At 44.7% G+C, this 24,114-nt stretch overlaps 2 protein-coding genes across 2 annotated transcripts in view; one reads left to right on the top strand and one right to left on the bottom strand.

The window, feature by feature from the left end:
* The window catches only part of LOC126106653 (centrosomal protein of 164 kDa), a 675,221-nt gene extending 653,070 nt beyond the window's left edge, over positions 1-22,151 (bottom strand). Inside the window, exon 1 of the mRNA XM_049913016.1 lies at positions 21,926-22,151. Coding sequence (XP_049768973.1) covers positions 21,926-22,001 — 76 coding nt within the window. The 5' untranslated portion in view covers positions 22,002-22,151. The remainder of the gene's footprint in view (positions 1-21,925) is intronic.
* A 334-nt stretch (positions 22,152-22,485) lies between these two features.
* LOC126106415 (sushi, von Willebrand factor type A, EGF and pentraxin domain-containing protein 1-like) overlaps positions 22,486-24,114 on the top strand; it is a 115,127-nt gene continuing 113,498 nt past the window's right edge. Inside the window, exons 1-2 of the mRNA XM_049912691.1 lie at positions 22,486-22,802; positions 22,881-23,075. Of these exons, the coding sequence (XP_049768648.1) occupies positions 22,640-22,802; positions 22,881-23,075 (358 nt within the window). The 5' untranslated portion in view covers positions 22,486-22,639. The remainder of the gene's footprint in view (positions 22,803-22,880; positions 23,076-24,114) is intronic.

Raw genomic sequence — 24,114 nt, 5'->3', positions numbered from 1 at the left:
TGGGAACAGATGGAACGGCGATTTTATTTTCTGCACCTCCCGTTACCTACAAGACCGGTCCCAGCGTTGCTAAAAGCAGGAGCAGCGATAACTCATCTGGCGCAGCGCCAGCTCATCTGCCGCGGCGACCCGTGTGGTTGAGATGTCTGTTTATTTTAGAAATCGTTCCACGGGCGCCTTCGTTGCGCAATCCGACAAGGACCGGCCGCATGGCCTTTGCGTTGGTGGGGTACTCGGGCAGCTGACTACGACGATGATGGCACCCGCATGTCCTGGGAACTGTCCGCATCTACGCGCCCGTCTTTAAAATTTCAGCACCAGGAATGACAACGAATGATCAAATTTTACATACTACGTGTATACGTCATAGTAGGAAGAATACATGATTACGTTTGTAGGCAGGGTTGCTACTCCAACTTGAAAAAATAATTAACTAAATAAATAAAATAAATTCATTGAGAATGTTATGAGCAAAAAGTTGGTGTCATAAGAAGCTCCTGATAAATTAATAGAGAGCGTGGGTGAGATATAATAATAGAAACTTTCCTTTCCTCTCAGCAGAGATATACACTACTGGCCATTAAAATTGCTACACCAAGAAGAAATGCAGATGATAAACGGGTATTCATTGGACAAATATATGATACTAGAACGGACATGTTCACGCAATTTGGGTGGATAGATCCTGAGAAATCAGTACCCAGAACAACCACCTCTGGCCGTAACAACGGCCTAGATACGCATGGGCATTGAGTCAAACAGAGCTTGGATGAGGTATACAGGTACAGCTGCCCAAGCAACTTCAACACGATACCACACTTCATCAAGAGTAGTGACTGGCGTATTGTGACGGCCACCATTGACCAGACGTTTTCAATTGGTGAAAGATCTGGAGAATATGCTGGCCAAGGCAGCAGTCGAACATTTTCTGTATCCAGAAAGGCCCGTACAGGACCTGCAACATGCGGTCGTACATTATCCTGCTGAAATGTAGGGATTCGCTGAGATCGAATGAAGGGTAGACCCACGGGTCTAACACATCTGAAATGTAACGTCCACTGTTCAAAGCGCCGTCAATGCGAACAAGAGGTGACCGAGACGTGTAACCAATGGCACCCCATACCATCACGCCGGGTGATACGCCAGTATGGCGATGACCAATACACGCTTCCAATGTGCGTTCACTGCCATGTCGCCAAACACGGATGCGACCCTCATGATGCTGTAAACAGAACCTGGATTCATCCGAAAAAATGACGTTCTGCCATTCGTGCACCCAGGTTCGTCGTTGAGTACACCATCGCAGGCGCTCCTGTCTGTGATGCAGCGTCAAGGGTAACCGCAGCCACGGTCTCCGAGCTGATAGTCCATGCTGCTGCAAACGTCGTCGAACTGTTCGTGCAGATGGTTGTTGTCTTGCAAACTTCCCCATCTGTTGACTCACGGCTCGAGACGTGGCTGCACGATCTGTTGCAGCCATGCGGATAAGATGCCTGTCATTTCGACTGCTAGTGATACGAGGCCGTTGGGATCCAGCACGGCGTTCCGTATTACCCTCCTGAACCCACCGAGTACATATTCTGATAACAGTCATTGGATTTCGATCAACGCGAGCAGCAATGTCGCGATACGATAAACCGCAATCGCGATAGGCTACAATCCGACCTTTACGAAAGTCGGAAATGTGATGGTACGCATTTCTCCTCCTTACACGGGGCATCACAACAACGTTTCACCAGGCAACGCCGGTCAACTGCTGTTTGTGTATGAGAAATTGGTTGGAAACTTTCCTCATGTCAGCACGTTGTAGGTGTCGCCACCGGCGCCAATCTTGTGTTAATGCTCTGAAAAGCTAATAATTTGCATATCACAGCATCTTCTTCCTGTCGGTTAAATTTCGCGTCTGTAGCACGTCATCTTCGTGGTTTAGCAATTTTAATGGCCAGTAGTGTGGAATTCACACGCCAAACTTGCGCGTACTTGATCATAGGTTTCGCCTTTTATACGCACACTCTAACGTATTGGAATGTATCCTGAACTTCGAATACTTATACAAGAAACACACGAGCTTGAATTTGATCCTCTACATTTAACGACACAATGAATTCAAAACAAATGATCTTCGTTGTCCGTCAAAAGAAACAAGTAACCAACTTTGTAACCCTTTCTTAACACGGAAATAAGTTCACAACTAAACCCAAGTACTTGGAACAACAAAGGGAAGGCTTTCATAGTCAGAATTCGTTCACTACTAGTCGGCTGGACCGCAGTACGATACCAACACGCCCGCGAGCAGTTTCCGAGGTCCCTTTGCGGCGTGCGGTCTGCGGTGCTGGATCCGGAGCAGACTTCCTCTGTTGGCTGGCTGCGTCGTAATTGCCGTGATCGTCGCCGACGCGGTCCTAAAGACCTGCACGGCGGAGATACACTTCTTCCTGATTGACTGGTGGCCGTGGCACAGGAGGACGCAGCAAAAGGTTCGTGGTACGAGCGAACTCTCTTGCTGATTTACACGCCCGCTGTACTGTAGTCCTCTGTACGCGAAGGCCCTGCAGGTTGCACTGCAAGTGACGGAGTCAGAACGTCGTGCAGTCGCAGGGGCTGAGCTGGCAACCAGCACGACGGCGATGTGTTGGCGTGTGGCGTCGGCGCTCGACGGCTTTCCCGACGCGCCTCGTAAGCCACTCCTAAACGCTGACTTGCAAGCACGAGGGTTATCCCTGTGCGTCTCTCCACGCACATAAACGCCACTGTTCTACTCGAATTCAGATCCGGCCTAGTATCGTGATTAAAACCCCGTGTGTGACGGAGCCCTAATGAATCCGTTTAGGGATAATTTTGGCACGCCCCCCCCCCCCCTTCCCCTTTCCCATCCCGTAAACCAATCCTCCTCGACTGGTAGGAACGTGCTTTTGTTTCAGGCAATGTCAGGAACAGGCACCGTAGTGGACGTAAGAGAATGAGAGGAAGTTGTGCCGCCGTCGTTAAATAGACTGAGCAGTCTCCAAAGAAATCCTCTTAAAATGAATGGATTCAGATGGATATTCGTGTACGAATTATCTGATAATGGCATGGAGCAGTGAGTTTAGCCCACTGTGTTTTGTTTGCACAATTTCCAAATGCTGTGTCACCCCTGTCGACTGTGGTCAGAGTTGTGTGTGAAAGGAAAAAAAAAAAAAAAAGAAAATGAGACATTAAAGATAAGACATATCTTTATTTTTCTACATAATTTTCAAGTACATTGGCACATTTGTAATACCGCTTTATAAGCTTCAAAAAGCCTTCCAGGAAACAATCAGGGCGTTGCATACGGAAGAAGCGTTGAACGGCTTGTTTGACGTCAGCATTGCTGCCAAAGCGCCTTCCGCCGAGAGTCTTCTTCAAAGCGGGAAAGAGATGGAAGTCACTTGGTGCGAGATCCTGACTGTAAGGCGGATGGTGTAGGCGCTCCCAACCAAGAGTTGCAATATGGTTTTGCGTAACCGTCGCCGTGTGTGGTCTCGCATTGTCATCCAACAGCAGAGCGCCAGATCTGAGAAGGCCAGGCCGCTTTTTCCGAATCACCTCTTTCAATTTCTACAGAATGGCACAGTACCGCGCAGCGTCGATGGTTGCATCCTCCAGAAAGCCCAGCAGCAAAACTCCTTTGGCGTCCCAGAAAACGGTGAGTAGCACTTTACTTGCAGACGGAGTGCTTTTGAACTTCTTTCGTACAGGTGATGACGGAAGTTTCCACTCCATGGATGCGGCCATCGATTCGGGCGTGCAATGGTGGACCCACGTTTCATCCTCCGTCACAATCCCAAACAGAAGGTCATTGCCAGATTCATGGTAACGCACGAGCTGTTCCAAGCTGAACGCCATACGTTGTTGCATGTGTGCCGAGATCAGTTGGCGGGGCACCCATCGTGCTGACACCTTCCTGTATCGAAGAATGTCGTGGTTGATCTTGTGAGCTCGCTCACGTCCGATTCCAAGTTCTGCCGTTACTCCATCGATGGTGATACACCGGTTCGCTTTAATCATGTCATCCAACTTCCTGACATCTGCATCTGTGTGACCGTGCGCGTCCGTCCAGGTCTCGGTACGTCCTGCACTTGCTGACGTCCATCACTGAATTGCTGGCACCATCTCCGCACCATTTGCCTCGACATCACACCTGACCCATACACCTCAACAAGGCGGTTATGAATTTCTGTGCTTGATACTCCACGCGCCCATTCATAGCGGATAACAGCTCTCACTTCCGCCTTTGACCACGACTCCAAAACGCACCTTCTCTCCATAGCTCCGGGAAAAGACTGAGCGGCTGGCCTCCGCTTTGCGTAGGCACTGCGACAGCGCCATCTGCTTCATCGCGGTCGACCTCTACCCAATGGTGTATCGGTGTCTCGACCTCTACCCAGTGGTTCATTGGTGTCTTCCAAGTGCGCGTTCACCTGCCGTGTCGTCTTTCGCCCATATCACACAACTCTGCCCACTGTCGACAGGGGAAAATTATTTTCCAACTCCCCCCTCAGGGTGAGTCCGAAGGAAAGGTACATGCGTTGAGGGGTGATACAGGCGGTGATTCTGAACAAATAAACTCCTAATAAATATATGCCCTTTCGTAACTGTTTCTGGGTAAACCAATGAAAACAACTAGGAACGGGAAACGTGTAGCGTCGTCCTTACTAACCGTGTCAGTACACATTTCACTTGCGCGTGGTGCACTTGTTTACCTCAAGTCTCAGTCCAACAGTGCTTGTCGTAGCGCACGGTACTACAGTGTTGTTACGTGAACAACGATACAGTTTTGTGTAGTGAAAATGCCACGCATCTGCTGTGCGAGAATACCAACAACGATTTCCGAATCGCAGAGTGCCAGATAGGAGGGTGCTTAGCAGGGTGTTTCACGGATTACGTGATCGTGGTACGCTTCCTAGCGTACACGTTGTTTCGGAAAGTCGCTTACAACAAACTCTTAATGAAGTTGTGAACATTCTTCAAGTTATGGAACATAACCCTACTACTAGCTCTAGAAGAATTCCTGCCCAACATGGTATTCCACAAACACGCGTGATACACAAAGACACGAGCACGGTCTGTATCCCTTCATCGGCAGAGTGAACATCTGCGTGAAGGAGATGGTGCCGCCAGGCAAGAATTCTGTCAATGGATCATTGCCAATGAGCGATTAATTCCGCCTATTCTACTCACTGATGAGTCAACGGAATCAACAACAAACGCAACTCTCATGTATGGGCAAATGGGCAAATGCACGCTAATGTGAAAACGAATTTTCAACGACGTTTCTCAGTCAATGTGTGGTGCGGTATTACTGATGACCAACTCATCGGTCCAGCTGTTTCAGATAACCGTATTACTGGGACACGGTATCTTGAGTTTCTTCAAAATGTATTACCAGAATACGTGGAGGATAACCCTTTGGCAACACGAGCTCGTATGTATTTTCAGCATGACAGAGCTGCTACATATTTCGCACGGCCAGTAACAGTATCTCAACATAACGTATCCTGGTCGTTGGATCGGTCGCCGTGGAGTCATTGCTTGGTCACCGAGGTCACCCGATCTTACCCCATTGGATTAATGTTTGAGGAGGTGGCGGAAGAGCGACGTCTACAAGCGCAGAGTGGACACAAGAGAGGAACTTCTCGCTCGTATTTTACATGCTCGTGCCCAAGTAATGGAATGCAAAACTGAGCTCCGATAGGCGCCACAGCACCTGTCTACAAGAGCAACAACATGCACTGAAGTTGACGGTGGACTGTTTGAACATCATCTGTGAGGAAACGTACACATTTAAACAAACCATAGCATAATAGTATCTCAATTTACCGTCACCTTCACCTTTCCCACTCCTAGCTGTTTTCATTGGTTTACCAGGAGACGGTTAAGAAAAGGGCATATATTTATTACAAGTTTTTTGTTCTTTTCGCTTTGTGATAGATGGCGCTGTAATAGTCACAAATATATAGCTCACAATTTTAGACGAACAGTTGGTAACCGGTAGGTTTTTTTAAATTAAAATACAGAACGTAGGTACGTTTCAACATTTTATTTCGGTTGTTCCAATGTGATACATGTACCTTTGTGAACTTATCATTTCTGAGAAAGCATGCTGTTACGGCGTGATTACCTGTAAATACCACATTAATGCAATAAATGCTCAAAATGATGTCCGTCAACCTCAATGCATTTGACAATACGTGTAGCGACATTCCTCTCAACAGCGAGCAGTTCGCCTTCCGTAATGTTCACACATCTATTGACAATGCGCTGACGCATGTTGTCAGGTGTTGTCGGTGGATCACGATGGCAAATATCCTTCAACTACACCCACAAAAAGAAATCCGGGGACGTCAGATCCGGTGAACGTGCCGGCGATGGTATGGTGCTTCGACGACCAATCCACCTGTCATGAAATATGTTCCCAGAATGAGATTTTCACTCTGCAGCGGAGTGTGCGCTGATATGAAACTTCCTGGCAGATTAAAACTGTGTGCCCGACCGAGACTCGAACTCGGGACCTTTCCCTTTCGCGGGCAAGTGCTCTACCAACTGAGCTACCGAAGCACGACTCACGCCCGGTACTCACAGCCTTACTTCTGCCAGTACCTCGTCTCCTACCTTCCAAACTTTACAGAAGTAAGGCTGTGAGTACCGGGCGTGAGTCGTGCTTCGGTAGCTCAGTTGGTAGAGCACTTGCCCGCGAAAGGCAAAGGTCCCGAGTTCGAGTCTCGGTCGGGCACACAGTTTTAATCTGCCAGGAAGTTTCATATCAGCGCACACTCCGCTGCAGAGTGAAAATCTCATTCTGGAAACATCCCCCAGGCTGTGGCTAAGCCATGTCTCCGCAATATCCTTTCTTTCAGGAGTGCTAGTTCTGCAAGGTTCGCAGGAGAGCTTCTGTAAAGTTTGGAAGGTAGGAGACGAGGTACTGGCAGAAGTAAGGCTGTGAGTACAGGGCGTGAGTCGTGCTTCGGTAGCTCAGATGGTAGAGCACTTGCCCGCGAAAGGCAAAGGTCCCGAGTTCGAGTCTCGGTCGGGCACACAGTTTTAATCTGCCAGGAAGTTTCATATCAGCGCACACTCCGCTGCAGAGTGAAAATCTCATTCTGGAAACATCCCCCAGGCTGTGGCTAAGCCATGTCTCCGCAATATCCTTTCTTTCAGGAGTGCTAGTTCTGCAAGGTTCGCAGGAGAGCTTCTGTAAAGTTTGGAAGGTAGGAGACGAGGTACTGGCAGAAGTAAGGCTGTGAGTACCGGGCGTGAGTCGTGCTTCGGTAGCTCAGTTGGTAGAGCACTTGCCCGCGAAAGGCAAAGGTCCCGAGTTCGAGTCTCGGTCGGGCACACAGTTTTAATCTGCCAGGAAGTTTCATATCAGCGCACACTCCGCTGCAGAGTGAAAATCTCATTCTGGAAACATCCCCCAGGCTGTGGCTAAGCCATGTCTCCGCAATATCCTTTCTTTCAGGAGTGCTAGTTCTGCAAGGTTCGCAGGAGAGCTTCTGTAAAGTTTGGAAGGTAGGAGACGAGGTACTGGCAGAAGTAAGGCTGTGAGTACCGGGCGTGAGTCGTGCTTCGGTAGCTCAGTTGGTAGAGCACTTGCCCGCGAAAGGCAAAGGTCCCGAGTTCGAGTCTCGGTCGGGCACACAGTTTTAATCTGCCAGGAAGTTTCATATCAGCGCACACTCCGCTGCAGAGTGAAAATCTCATTCTGGAAACATCCCCCAGGCTGTGGCTAAGCCATGTCTCCGCAATGAAATATGTTATTCAATACTGCTTCAACCGCACGCGAGCTATTTGCCGGACATCCATCATGTTGGAAGTACATCACCTTTCTGTCATGCAGTGAAACATCTTTTAGTAACATCGGTAGAACATTACGTAGGAAATCAGCATACATTGCACCATTTAGATTGCCATCGATAAAATGGGGGCCAATTATCCTTCCTCCCATAATGCCGCACCATACGTTAACCCGCCAAGGTCGCTGATGTTCTACTTATCGCAGCCATCGTGGATTTTCCGTTGCCCAATAGTTCATATTATGCAGGTTTACGTTACCGCTGTTGGTGAACGACGCTTCAGCGCTAAATAGAACGCGAGCAAAAAATCTGTCATCGTCCCGTAATTTCTCTTGTGCTTAGTGGCAGAACTGTACACGACGTTCAAAGTCGTCGCCATGCAATTCCTGGTGCATAGAAATATGGTACGGGTGCAATCGATGTTGATGTAGCATTCTCAACACCGACGTTTTTGAGATTCCCGATTCACGCGCAATTTGTCTGCTACTGATGTGCGGATTAGCCGCGACGCAGCTAAAACACGTACTTGGGCATCATCATTTGTTGCAGGTCGTGGTTGACGTTTCACATGTGGCTGAACACTTCCTGTTTCCTTAAATAACGTAACTATCCGCGCGAACGGTCTGGACACTTGGATGATGTCCAGGACAGCGAGCAGCATACATAGCACACGCCCGCTGGGCATTTGATCACAATAGCCATACATCAACACGATATCGAACTTTTCCGCAATTGGTAAACGGCCCATTTCAACACTGGTAATGTATCACGAAGGAAATACCGTCCGCACTGGCGGAATGTTACGTGATACCACGTACTTATATGTTTGTGACTATTACAGCGCCATCTATCACAAAGCGAAAAACGTGGTCCAACTAAAACATTCATATTTCTTTACGTACTACACAAATATGTAATAAAAAATGGGGGTTCCTATTTTAAAAAACGCAGTTGATATCAGTTTGACCTATGGCAGCGCCATCTAGCGGGCCAACCATAGAGCCATCTGGTTTCCCCTTCAAGCTAGACGAGTTTCGTTCTTTGTAGTTATTTTCGTTTGACGCTTATTTCGTGAGATATTTGGCCCGGTCACTATCAATGGACCACCTAACCTAAGGACATCACACACATCCATGGCCGGGGCAGGATTCGAACCTGCGACTGTAGCGGCAGCGCGGTTCCGGAATGAAGCGCCTAGAACCGCTCGGCCACATCGGCCGGCCTTCACAAGGCATAAATGTGGTTTTTCTGGTCTAATGGTAATCCACATCACGTGCACGAGTTGAAAAGAAAAACGCCTCTTGTTATTATATAAGCAGGTATGACATCATAACACGTGTTCGAATCATATTTCGTGGCGATACGTCAACGAAAATGAATATCTGGACGTTTAGCAAGCGTGGTAAATACTTCAGCTGGAAGACTGGCTAATAGTTGACCACGTGTGGGTACAGTAGGACGGGGCTGCAACACACTTCGCTATTCAGTAGAGGGAGTTTCTTGATGAGCTATTTTGAAGCCGCTAAGTATTTTGGGTAGATCACATAACTAATGAGGAAGTATTGAATAGGATTGGGGAGAAGAGAAGTTTGTGGCATAACTCGACCAGAAGAAGGGATCGGTTGGTAGGACATGTTCTGAGGCATCAAGGGATCACCAATTTAGTATTGGACGGCAGCGTGGAAGGTAATAATCGTAAAGGGAGGCCAAGAGATGAATACACTAAGCAGATTCAGAAGGATGTAGGTTGCAGTAGGTACTGGGAGATGAAGAAGCTTGCACAGGATAGAGTAGCATGGAGAGCTGCATCAAACCAGTCTCAGGACTGAAGACAACAACAACAAGTATTTTGCAGCTTTCACAACATTATCCAAAGTGAAACCAGTGAACTAATGGAACAGTCATTACATCGCTAAAGTCTGCATCTACAGCTATACTCTGAAAACCACCGTCAGGTACTTGGCAGGGGGTACGTCTCGTAGTACCAGTTATTAGGGCTTCTGTCTGTTCCATTCACGTATGGAGCGCGGAAAGATTGATTGTTTGAATGCCTCTGTGCCTACAGTAATTATTCTAATCTTATTCTCACAATCCCCATGTGAGCGGTACGTGGGGAATTAGAGCATGTTCCTAGAATCATCATTTAAAACCGATTCTTGAAACATTGTTAAGAGACTTTCTCATGATAGTTTACATCTATCTTCAACAGTCTGCCAGTGCAGTTCCTGCAGTATCTCTGTGACACTCTCCTACGGATTAAATAAACCCATGACCTCCGTGCTGCCCTTCTGTGTATATGTTCAGCATCCCCTGTTTGTTCTATTTGATACTTGAGCAATATTCTAGAAGCAGTAGCACAAGCGATTTGTAAGCAATCTCCTTTGTAGGGTGATTGCACTTCCCAGTATTCTACCAATAAACGTGCTTTACCCGCGACTGAACATATGTGATCATTCCATTTCATATCCCTACAAAGTGCTACACCCAACTATTTGTATAAGTTGGCCGATACCAGTAGCGACTCATTGACATTATAGTCATAGCATACTAAGTCTTTTCGTTTTGTGAGTGCACAATTTTACATTTTTGAACATTTAGAGCAAGTTTCCAATCTCTGCACCACGTTGAAGTCTCATCGAGATCTGATTGAATATTTATGCAGCTTCTCTCAGATAGTACTTCATTATAGATAACTGCATATCTGCAAAAAAGCCTGATTTTACTATTAATACTGTCTGTAAGATCATTAATATACAAAATGAACAGTAAAGGTCCCAGCACACTTACCTGGGGCACACCAGAAGTGACTCTCCATCCAAGAGAACATGCTCTGTCCTCCGTACCTAAAAGTCCTCAATCCAGTTACAAATTTCACTCGATACCCCAAATGATCGAACTTTTGACAATAAGCGTAGGTGCGGTACTGAGTCAAATGCTTTTTGGAAATTAAGAAATACGGCATCTACCTGTCATGTGAGAAAAGTGCTAGTTGGGTTTCACATGATCGAAGTTTTCGGAATCCATGCTGGTTGGCATTGAGTAGCTCATTCTGTTCAAGATACGTCATTAAGTTTGAGCTCAGAATATAAGATTCTACAACAAACTGACGTCCAGGACAGTGGACGGTAGTTTTGTGGATCACCTCTACTACCCTTCTTGTAGACGAGTGTGATCCGTTTCTTTTTCCCAAGAACTGGGCACGGTTTTTTGTTCAAGGGATCTATGACAGATTATAGCTAGAAAAGGGACTAACTAAGCCGCAAATTCATTATAAAATCTGACAGGGATTCCACCGGGCCCTGGAGTTTTGTTCAGTTTTAATGATTTCAACTGTTTCTCAACACCACTGACATTAATACTTATTTCATGCATCTTTCCAGTGGTACGAGGATTAAATTGGATCAGTTCTCCTGGGTTTTCCTTTGTAAGGGGACATTTGAAAACGGAGTTAAGCATTTCAGCCTTGCTATCCTCAATTTCTGTTCCAGTCTCATTCGCTAGGCGCTGGACACTATCTTTGGTGCCACTAACAGCCTTTACATGCGACCAGAATTTATGTAGGTTCTGTGAAAGATCATTTAATAATATTCTCCTAAGGTAGTCATTGAAGGCATCACGCATTTCTCTGTTGACAGCCAAACGCGTTTCATTCAGCATCTATCTATTGCCCTACGGTTTGTTTTATACCTATTATGCAAACAGTACAATATACTGCTACGACCTTGTGACACAAGACTTCTGGGATACACAGTCGGGAAAGTCTCAAACAGTACAATATCCTATTTTGACCTAGTGGCACAGACACTTCTGGGACGCACAGTAGGAGACGATGATAAAAGTCTAAGTTACTCACATCGGTTCATCAGTAATTTTCACCCATCAGTGGGAAATTCCTTCGCATGTCAAATGTTCAAATGTGTGTGAATTCCTAAGGGACCAAACTGCTGAGGTCATCGGTCCCTAGACTTACACATTACTTAAATTATCTTAAACTAAGTTATGCTAAGAACAAAACACACACACGCCCGAGGGAGGACTCGAACCTCCGGCGGGAGGCGCCGCGCAGTTCGTGATATGGTCATCGCTCGTCGCCACGGCGTTTGCACTGCTGTTGTAAACGCGCCACGATTTGGACTCTCCAGCAGAGCGAGCAGATGCATGTGGCGCGATGTGTGTTGCTGACAAAAAGGAATTTCTAAGTGCTGATTCGTCCGGCGAACTCGGTAGTACGGAAGCGTTCCTGTTCAACCACAGCTGTATCGAGGTGATCTTGCACCACTGGCAGATCCGCCAAAGTAGCCCTCCCACCGCCCCCTCCCACCCAACTATCATTCTCCATTTTCTTCCTACGCAGTTTTAGCAAATTCTATAAATATGTAAGTTGTTGTTGTTGTGGTCTTCAGTCCTGAGACTGGTTTGATGCAGCTCTCCATGCTACCCTATCCTGTGCAAGTTTCATCATCTCCCAGTACCTACTGCAACCTACATCCTTCTGAATCTGCTTAGTGTATTCATCTCTTGGTCTCCCTCTACGATTTTTACCCTCCACGCTGCCCTCCAATGCTAAATTTGTGATCCCTTGATGCCTCAGAACATGTCCTACCAACCGGTCCCTTCTTCTCGTCAAGTTGTGCCACAAACTCCTCTTCTCCCCAATTCTATTCAATACCTCCTCATTAGTTATGTGATCTACCCATCTAATCTTCAGCATTCTTCTGTAGCACCACATTTCGAAAGCTTCTATTCTCCTCCTGTCCGAACTATTTATCGTCCATGTTTCACTTCCATACATGGCTACACTCCATACAAATACTTTCAGAAACGACTTCCTCACACTTAAATTTATATTCGATGTTAACAAATTTCTCATCTTCAGAAACGCTTTCCTTGCCATTGCCAGTCTACATTTTATATCTTCTCTACTTCGACCATCATCAGTTATCTTGCTCCCCAAATAGCAAAACTCCTTTACTACTTTAAGTGTCTCATTTCCTAATCTAATTCCCTCAGCATCACCCGACTTATAATTCGATATAAGTAGGTGTATTAAAAAGAAACATAACCGGAAAATGTTATTCAATAAACAACACTGCCCGACAAAAAGAAAAAATGAAGCACCATAAGACATGGTCACATGTCAATATAACTTCATACACGAACACACCATCAGTATGGAAATAATGAGAGTTGCAATAACTCTCTGAGACATATAGAGCGGCCACCAAAGCACATTAGTGTCATTCGTGTTTAGTGTTGTTACCAGGTCTGATGTGTTGCACCCTGAGGTGACAAGAGCTGTGAAATACCCATATGCACCTACACAGGTGGCGGTAGCGCCGCGCACAAAAGGTATAAAATGGAAGTGCAATGGCGGAGCTGTTATTCGTACTCAGGTGAAAGGCTTCCCGGTGTGATTATGCCCACACGACGGGAATTAACAGACACTGAATCTTTCTTTCTTTCTCGGCTCTGTTATGACGGATTTGGCAGTGTTAATTGCAGAGGGTGGCCGGATGCCTTTCCTGCCGCTACTCCGAAACCCCTGGGATGGAAGTAGTGTACCCCAGCTGTCTGCGTCTAGTGTAAGTCATGAATTAGATACAGGCTCCCAGGTAGATGCAATTTTCCTTGACTTCCGGAAGGCGTTCGATACAGCTCCGCACTGTCGCCTGATAAACAAAGTAAGAGCCTACGGAATATCAGACCAGCTGTGTGGCTGGATTGAAGAGTTTTTAGCAAACAGAACACAGCATGTTGTTATCAATGGAGAGACGTCTGTTGTTGTTGTTGTTGTGGTCTTCAGTCCTGAGACTGGTTTGATGCAGCTCTCCATGCTACTCTATCCTGTGCAAGCTTCTTCATCTCCCAGTACCTACTGCAACCTACATCCTTCTGAATCTGCTTAGTGTATTGATCTCTTGGTCTCCCTCTACGATTTTTACCCTCCACGCTGCCCTCCAATGCTAAATTTGTGATCCCTCGATGCCTCAGAACATGTCCTACCAACCGATCCCTTCTTCTAGTCAAGTTGAGCCACAAACTTCTCTTCTCCCCAATCCTATTCAATACCTCCTCATTAGTTACGTGATCTACCCACCTTATTTTCAGCATTCTTCTGTAGCACCACATTTCGAAAGCTTCTATTCTCTTCTTGTCCACACTAGTTATCGTCCATGTTTCACTTCCATACATGGCTACACTCCATACAAATACTTTCAGAAACGACTTCCTGACACCTAAATCTATATTCGATGTTAACAAATTTCTCTTCTTGAGAAACGCTTTCCTTGCCATTGCCAGTCTACATTTTATATCCTCTCTACTTCGACCATCATCGGTTATTTTACTCCCTAAATAGCAAAACTCCTTTACTACCTTAAGTGTCTCATTTCCTAATCTAATTCCCTCAGCATCACCCGACTTAATTCGACTACATTCCATTATCCTCGTTTTGCTTTTGTTGATGTTCATCTTATATCCTCCTTTCAAGACACTGTCCATTCCGTTCAACTGCTCTTCCAAGTCCTTTGCTGTCTCTGACAGAATTACAATGTCATCGGCGAACCTCAAAGTTTTTACTTCTTCTCCATGAATTTTAATACCTACTCCGAATTTTTCTTTTGTTTCCTTTACTGCTTGCTCAATATACAGATTGAATAACATCGAGGAGAGGCTACAACCCTGTCTCACTCCTTTCCCAACCACTGCTTCCCTTTCATGCCCCTCGACTCTTATAACTGCCATCTGGTTTCTGTACAAATTGTAAATAGCCTTTCGCTCCCTGTATTTTACCCCTGCCACCTTCAGAATTTGAAAGAGAGTATTCCAGTCAACATTATCAAAAGCTTTCTCTAAGTCTACAAATGCTAGAAACGTAGGTTTGCCTTTTCTTAATCTTTCTTCTAAGATAAGTCTTAAGGTCAGTATTGCCTCACGTGTTCCAACATTTCTACGGAATCCAAACTGATCTTCCCCGAGGTCGGCTTCTACTAGTTTTTCCATTCGTCTGTAAAGAATTCGCGTTAGTATTTTGCAGCTGTGACTTATTAAACTGATAGTTCGGTAACTTTCACACCTGTCAACACCTGCTTTCTTTGGGATTGGAATTATTATATTCTTCTTAAAGTCTGAGGGTATTTCGCCTGTCTCATACATCGTGCTCACCAGATGGTAGAGTTTTGTCATGACTGGCTCTCCTGAGGCCATCAGTAGTTCAAATGGAATGTTGTCTACTCCCGGGGCCTTGTTTTGACTCAGGTCTTTCAGTGCTCTGTCAAACTCTTCACGCAGTATCTTATTTCCCATTTCATCTTCATCTACATCCTCTTCCATTTCCATAATATTGTCCTCAAGTACATCGCCCTTGTATAAACCCTCTATATACTCCTTCCACCTTTCTGCTTTCCCTTCTTTGCTTAGAACTGGGTTGCCATCTGAGCTCTTGATATTCATACAAGTGGTTCTCTTCTCTCCAAAGGTCTCTTTAATTTTCCTGTAGGCAGTATCTATCTTACCCCTAGTGAGACAAGCCTCTACATCCTTACATTTGTCCTCTAGCCATCCCTGCTTAGCCATTTTGCACTTCCTGTCGATTTCATTTTTGAGACGTTTATATTCCTTTTTGCCTGCTTCATTTACTGCATTTTTATATTTTCTCCTTTCATCAATTAAATTCAATATTTCTTCTGTTACCCAAGGATTTCTATTAGCCCGCGTCTTTTTACCTATTTGATCCTCTGCTGCCTTCACTATTTCATCCCTCAAAGCTACCCATTCTTCTTCTACTGTATTTCTTTCCTCCATTCCTGTCAATTGTTCCCTAATGCTCTCCCTGAAACTCTCTACAACCTGTGGTTCTTTCAGTTTATCCAGGTCCCATCTCCTTAAATTCCGACCTTTTTGCAGTTTCTTCAGTTTCAATCTGCAGTTCATAACCAATAGATTGTGGTCAGAATCTACATCTGCCCCAGGAAATGTCTTACAATTTAAAACCTGGTTCCTAAATCTCTGTCTTACCATTATATAATCTATCTGAAACCTGTCAGTATCTCCAGGCTTCTTCCATGTATACAGCCTCCTTTCATGATTCTTGAACCAAGTGTTAGCTATGATTAAATTATGCTCTGTGCAAAATTCTACAAGGCGGCTTCCTCTTTCATTCCTTCCCCCCAATCCATATTCACCTACTATGTTTCCTTCTCTCCCTTTTCCTACTGACGAATTCCAGTCACCCATCACTATTAAATTTTCGTCTCCCTTCAGTACCTGAATAATTTCTTTTATCTCGTCATACATTTCATCTATTTCTTCATCATCTGCAGAGCTAGTTGGCATATAAACTTGTACTACTGTAGTAGGCATGGGCTTTGTGTCTATCTTGGCCACAATAATGCGTTCACTATGCTGTTTGTAGTAGCTAACCCGCACTCCTATTTTTTTATTCATTATTAAACCTACTCCTGCATTACCCCTATTTGATTTTGTATTTATAACCCTGTAATCACCTGACCAAAAGTCTTGTTCCTCCTGCCACCGAACTTCACTAATTCCCACTATATCTAACTTTAACCTATCCATCTCCCTTTTTAAATTTTCTAACCTACCTGCCCGATTAAGTGATCTGACATTCCACGCTCCGATCCGTAGAACGCCAGTTTTCTTTCTCCTGATAACGACGTCCTCTTGAGTAGTCCCCGCCCGGAGATCCGAATGGGGGACTATTTTACCTCCGGAATATTTTACCCAAGAGGACGCCATCATCATTTAATCATACAGTAGAGCTGCATGTCCTCGGGAAAAATTACGGCTGTAGTTTCCCCTTGCTTTCAGCCGTTCGCAGTACCAGCACAGCAAGGCCGTTTTGGTTAATGTTACAAGGCCAGATCAGTCAATCATCCAGACTGTTGCCCCTGCATTAAAGTAACTTCTGGCGTGCCACAGGGGAGTGTTATGGGACCATTGCTTTTCACAATATATATAAATGACCTAGTAGATAGTGTCGGAAGTTCCATGCGGCTTTTCGCGGATGATGCTGTAATATACAGAGAAGTTGCAGCATTAGAAAATTGTAGCGAAATGCAGGAAGATCTGCAGCGGATAGGCACTTGGTGCAGGGAGTGGCAACTGACCCTTAACATAGACAAATGTAATGTATTGCGAATACACAGAAAGAAGGATCCTTTATTGTATGATTATATGATAGCGGAACAAACACTGGTAGCAGTTACTTCTGTAAAATATCTGGAAGTATGCGTGCGGAACGATTTGAAGTGGAATGATAATATAAAATTAATTGTTGGTAAGGCGGGTACCAGGTTGAGATTCATTGGGAGAGTCCTTAGAAAATGTAGTCCATCAACAAAGGAGGTGGCTTACAAAACACTCGTTCGACCTATACTTGAGTATTGCTCATCAGTGTGGAATCCGTACCAGGTCGGGTTGACAAAGGAGATAGAGAAGATCCAAAGAAGAGCGGCGCGTTTCGTCACAGGGTTATTTGGTAACCGTGATAGCGTTACGGAGATGTTTAACAAACTCAAGTGGCAGACTTTGCAAGAGAGGCGCTCTGCATAGCGGTGTAGCTTGCTCGCCAGGTTTCGAGAGGGTGCGTTTCTGGATGAGGTATCGAATATATTGCTTCCCCCTACTTATACCTCCCGAGGAGATCACGAATGTAAAATTAGAGAGATTAGAGCGCGCACGGAGGCTTTCAGACAGTCGTTCTTCCCGCGAACCATACGCGACTGGAACAGGAAAGGGAGGTAATGACAATGGCACGTAAAGTGCCCTCCGCCACACACCGTTGGGTGGCTTGCGGAGTATAAATGTAGATGTAGATGTAGAATTAATGCGAACGTTTTTCAAATGTCTGTGAGTCGTGTCACTAAGGCGGAACTTGGGGACCAGCCCGGTATTCACCCAGCGGGATGTGGAAAACCGCTTAAAAATCACATCCAGGCTGGCTCTCGTTGTTAATCCGCCGGGCGGATTCGATCCGGGGCCGGCGCACCTACCCGAGTCCAGGAAGCAGCGCATTAGCGCTCTCGGCTGCCCTGGCGGGTCAATTAACAGACACTGAATGCAGAATGGTAATTTGAGCTAGATACATGGAATATCCTACTTTAGAAATGGTTAGGGAATTCAATATTCCGAGATCCACAGTACCAATAGTGCGCAGAGAATACCCAAATTTCAGACGTTACCTCTCACTGCGGACATCCCAGAGGCGGTTGGTCTTCGCTTAGTGACAGAGCAGCGGCCTTTACATGGCGTTGTCACTGACAACAAGCAAGCAACAATGCGTGAAATAACCGCAGAAATCAGTGTGGGATATAAGGGGCTATAGCAGTAGACAATCGATGCGAGTACCTTTGCCAACAGCACGACATCGCTTGCAGCACCTCTCCTGGGCTCGTGACCATACCGATTGGACACTAGACGACTGGAAAACCGTGGCCTGGTCAGATGCGTTCCGGTTCGGCTCGAGTGTGATGTAGACCCCACAAAGGCATTAGCCCAAGCTGTCAACAAAGCTGGTGGTGGCTCACAATGGTGTGGGCTGTGTTTACATGGAATGGAATAGGTCCTATGGTCCAACTGAACCAATCATTGACTGGAAATAGCTATGTTCAGCTACTTGGAGACCATTTGCAGCCATTCATGAACTTCATGTTCCCCAAACAACGAGGTCATGTCGCTGGGGCACAATTGTTCGCAACTGGTTTAAAGAACATTCTGGACATTTCGAGCGAATGATTTAACCACCCTTACCACCCGACACAAATCCCATCGAACATTATGGGACATAACTGGGAGGTCAGATTGTGCACAGAATCGTGCACCGACAACACTTTGACAATTATGGATGGCTACAGAGGCAGCATGGCTGTTTCTAATGACTTATTGAGTCGGTGCCACATCGAATCTCTGTACAATGTTGCGTAAAAGGAGGCAGACACAATTTTAAGAGATATCTCATGGCTTATCACCTCAGTGTGTAAGGAGTACGTACAGCAACACATGTTGAGAGATCGATGATCACTGTGAAGGACACGGGAATGCTGTGTACTCGTACGAGACTATGTTATCAGCAACTGATAGAGTTTTAAAGGAACCTCATTGTGGGTCTCCATTTAAACCGCTGGGCAAATCGTGCAATATCCAGGTTTGTGGGGAAGTCGGATGTGAGAGCTGCCCGATGTAGGACTGTATAGAAACTTGAGGGCAGTCATACTCGTCATCGAGTGCTGGATCCCAACGGCCTCGTATCACTAGCAGTCGAGATGATAGGCATCTTATCCGCATGGCTGTAACGGATCGTGCAGCCACGTCTCGATCCCTGAGTCAACAGATGGGGACGTTTGCAAGACAACAACCATCTGCACGAACAGTTCGACGACGTTTGCAGCAGCATGGACTATCAGCTCGGAGACCATGGCTGCGGTTACCCTTGACGCTGCATCACAGACAGGAGCGTCTGTGATGGTGTACTCAACGACGAACCTGGGTGCACAAATGGCAAAATGTCATTTTTTCGGATGAATCCAGGTTCTGTTTACAGCATCATGAGGGTCGCATCCGTGTTTGGCGACATCGCGGTGAACGCACATTGGAAGCGTGTATTCGTCATCGCCATACTGGCGAATAACCCGGCGTAATGGTACGGGGTTCCATTGGTAACACGTCTCGGTCACCTCTTGTTCGCACTGACGGCACTTTGAATAGTGGACGTTACATTTCAGATGTTTTACGACCCATGGCTCTACCCTTCATGCGATCCCTGCGAAACCCTACATTTCAGCAGGATAATGCACGATCGCATGTTGCAGGTCCTGTACGGGCCTTTTTGGATACAGAAAATGTTCGACTGGTGCCCTGGCCAGCACATTCTCCACATCTCTCGCCAACTGAAAACGTCTGGCACATCACAATACGCCAGTCACTACTCTTGATGAACAGTGGTATCGTGTTGAAGCTGCATGGGCAGCTGTACCTGTACATGCCATCCAAGCTCTGTTTGACTCAATGTAATCACATGTCAATTCTAGTATAATATATTTGTCCAATGAATACCCGTTTATCATCTGCATTTCTTCTTGATGTAGCAATTTCAATGGCCAGTAGTGTATGTGAGATCCGTTTTCTGTCTAAACTATTATCCTGAGAGATGCTTTGAAGTGTTCCCGCTTAAATACTCTCGTTTCTGTCCTGGAATGGCAGAAATCTGAAGCCTTCGGTAAAATAACATATTGGCTTCTGCATCCACTCGCCGATTTTTGTGATCTTCTAGTACTGTAGCGTAGTAGCGCCAAGATCTCAGTTATTAACCACTGGCGACTTGTGTACGAACGAAGCCCACTGTTGCCACGTAACTAACCCATATTAACGACAGACGTATGTTCGGTAGTATTTCTTTCTTTCTGATGCTACGTGGACGAAATGGTACTGTGGCAACAATGCGTGTCTACAGTCGCAGGCGGGGGAAACTCTATTTCTCGTTGGCAGAAGATGGGAACACGATGGCATGAGAACTCACGTACTCTCCTTCCGATTTATTCTTAAATTGTATTTTTCGCTTCTAGTTTGTTTCTGCGACCATCCCGTGCCTGCGATCTTGGCGGGACAGTATCTCGCCACCTTCTCGGTACGGTCTTGCTATTAACTATATTGCCTTTCACCAGCGCGCTTTTTGATCGGGGAGAACCTTGGAAGAAGCTGCTGTAGCGCAAATAACTATCGAGCATTAGGGGACAGCAGAGCTTTAGTTTCTTTCTTCTCGATGCAACGTAACATGAAAATGAATACATTCTTGACTTGTTGCATAAGCTAAATAATTCCACACGTTACAACAGCATCTGAATAGCATCTTTGCGCCTCAGGTACGTCCACCGCTCTCGATAGCTGCTGCGGCATTGAAAACGGAGGTAAGTGGCGTGACGCCAAGGAGCGACACACTCTATTTGGGAAGAGCGGCTTCAGGTTACAGCAGAGCCAGCCAGGATGAAGTTTTCGGTGTCATCTTTTCAAAAATTAATTTTACCTTTAGAAAATTATGTCACACAACACAACTCTGTTCAGTGGAAAAGGGTATACAATGGAAACACTACACCAGTGACCTTGTTACTGCTGTAACATCAGCGGACGTTGGAACACACATCATCTCGGTGGTGATGATCTTGCCATGAGGATTCTGTATTTCAACAGCATATCGAGAAACAAATCATCGACAAAAGATTGCTTGTAATAACATATAATGCACAATCTGAGGCACTCGTATTTTTAAGCCTTCGAACATAATTCAGACATTTCCGTCGTTTTTGGTACTTGATTAAATTAAGCAAACTCAGTAGTGCAGCGTATGACACGCGTGCGTACCGTTTAGTTCCGTTCGCAGTTTTAAGACTATGAAAAAAAAATTCAAGTACATACAATTAACCCAACTTCCGCACCGGAAACACTGTCACTGTAAGTTCAAAACAATTTTTAGCTGAGTCCGTCTGCAACGCCTTGACTCACTGATAACACCCGAAAGTGCTATTTAAACACATCGCACATTTCCTCTGAAGTAAAATATCAACCGTCTACAGTTGTATGTACATTCTGGTGCGATAAGTTAATCAATGTTTCTCTTGCAGATACGCTAGGATCACAGATTTTGTCGCGCTTCGCTAATGACTCGATTTGCATGAATGACATTGCACACATGTTCCACTTTACACTGCAATTTCAGTAACTTGCTGTAGACGCAGAAGCAGATGCAGCCTTAGAAAAATAATTTTAATCTTGTCAAAAATAAAATGGGTAACTCAACAAAGAATGAATTTTTATTCTGTCACAACGAGCCTTCATCCGCAAATCTGTTTTTCTGTATAAGCAGAGTTTGTTCAAAATAAAATCATATCATCAAATACAATTCATGGTGTAAGGACGCTTAAATTTAATGACAACCTGTTTAAGAAAGAATTAGTGTAATGATATTTGTGTCGCGCTTCCTTGATCTGAGGGAACTGAGCGCCAAGCACATTTATCTTACGTCGTTGACAACGTAACTATGAGAAAAATGCTCACAAAACAAAGAAAATTAAAATCTGGAAAACAGGAACTTTTTAACTTACCTTCTTCAGATGGAAGACTGTTTTCATCGAATATTTCATTGCAGATTATAGTGCGGGCGGACGGTGAACAACTCATCTTCACACCTCATTTCCCAGGCTCAGTCCGAAATTCGTTCGCGTTGCAGAGTCATTAGGTGAACAGTTTTTTGACATACCATACTCTCCATTCCAACACACAATTTTTCACACTGTTGAAAGAAACCCGGCACACGACTCTCAAACTGTCATACCCATAACACAAATAGACGAAACTAAACAACGCGACAAAGATATGGTGCAGAGATGATCATGAATGCTGTACAGCATTCGAGAAAGCTCTTGAATAGTGTGCCCATCGAAGTCCAGACTTATTAGTAATATCTAATACAGTTGGATATTAAATCCAAACAACAATTACCCTACTACAATGTTTCTGGTGCCCACATATTGAATTATTAGCATTCTGATAGCGATGTGTTTCTGGAAATTCCTCTCTGTATGTTGGCGACACTGTCTTTCCCAGCTGATCGATGAAAACATTTGCAAACAGTTGACTGCTGCTACCCGGGCGAAGTACTTTTGTTAGTGGAAGTTGTCAAACACTCTTATAGATTTAGGTCTGATAATGGGTTTACTTTGCTTTATTTCACATACTTCAATTTTCGTTATGTTCAGTTCTAAAAGACGTATACTTGATGGGAGATTAATGTAATATGTCCATTGTTATGCGGACGTATGAATAAAGAAAGCTTATCGGAAAAAGCCATTGACGTAATAGCTGGGAACCGAAGCCATAACAACAATAACATGATGAACACAGTCGCATGCTTATTTTTTTTCACAGTAGTGTCGAATGGTGTATGCGGTTTGGATTTGAGTCGGAGAAATAAAACAGAACGTAAGTATGGGAAAATCAGAGCGTTTTGGAGGGATATTGAATATACCTTTTTTATGAAATGATTTTTCGTCTTTTCAGTTTTTCGTCGCATTATAAGCGCCGAATGTGCAGAGTTTGGAGAAGTGGTACATGGAACAGTTTCCAAAATCAATGCAACTAGTGTCCAAGGCGTACATATAGAATGTGACGAAGGATATGATCTCACTGGTGGGCCGAAAGTATTGTGTAATGATGGTCGGTGGGATGCAGCCCCTCGCCCTATGTGTGCTAAACGTGAGTAGGATTTACTACGTGATAAATACATGTCCTGTAAGGTATCCAAATTTATGTGGTGGTTTAATGATTTTTTTTTACTGTATTCAGCACTTTCCCTTACATATCATACATTACAACACTTTAACGCAATAATGCTTGTTTGATTATGCCGTTGTGGTTTTGTTGATCTCTGCGTATAAAGGAACTTTCTTGCAGTAAAACCTGGGGATCCGATTCCTCTTCAAATTCTTATGCTGATCAATGTGTTTATATCTTATTTTGAATTTATCAGATACGTAAGTGAACTGTATTATTTTACATGATCAAAAGTATATGTACATGTAATTAGATGTGAACTTAAAAAGTGACCATGTGAACGTTTTTATTTAAAGAAAACGGATGGACTGTGAGTCACGCTAAACTATTCCAGAATGAGGTGTTACAGAATTTCTGTAATTTCTATAATTCTTGTAGTTGTGAAATATGAATGCCAAAATAAAACTTAAGAGTTCATTGCAACTTCCACTGAGATCTGTGCCCCTAAATCATGAAATCGTAACACAAAAAATTCAAGAGTATAGTTAGTAAATATGTACGTTGCTCCGTATGATGATCAACAGTGTGCAAATTTTATCTAAAAATAATTACTATTGCAGAGTCCAGTGGTTGGTATTGCAAGAAAGACAATTTATTAAAATTATGATAGTATACATTACTAGATAACTTTTTGGCTGGACAGCGTCTTAACAGGAGGATATAAGATGAACATCAACAAAAGCAAAACGAGGATAACGGAATGTAGTCGAATTAAATCAGGTGATGCTGAGGAAATTAGATAAGGAAATGAGACACTTAAACTAGTATATATGAGTTTTGCTATTTGGGGTGCAAAATAACTGATGGTGGTCGAAGTAGAGAGGATATAAAATTTAGTTGCAATGGCAAGGAAAGTGTTACTGAAGAAGTGAAATTTGTCAACATCAAGTATAGATTTAAGTGTTAGGGAGTCGTTTCTGAAAGTATTTGTGTGGAGTGTTGCCACGTATGGAAGTGAAAT

Source organism: Schistocerca cancellata, chromosome 10 (genome assembly GCF_023864275.1).
Source record: "Schistocerca cancellata isolate TAMUIC-IGC-003103 chromosome 10, iqSchCanc2.1, whole genome shotgun sequence".
NCBI lineage: Eukaryota > Metazoa > Arthropoda > Insecta > Orthoptera > Acrididae > Schistocerca > Schistocerca cancellata.
This window is presented reverse-complemented; position numbering and strand designations above follow the sequence as displayed.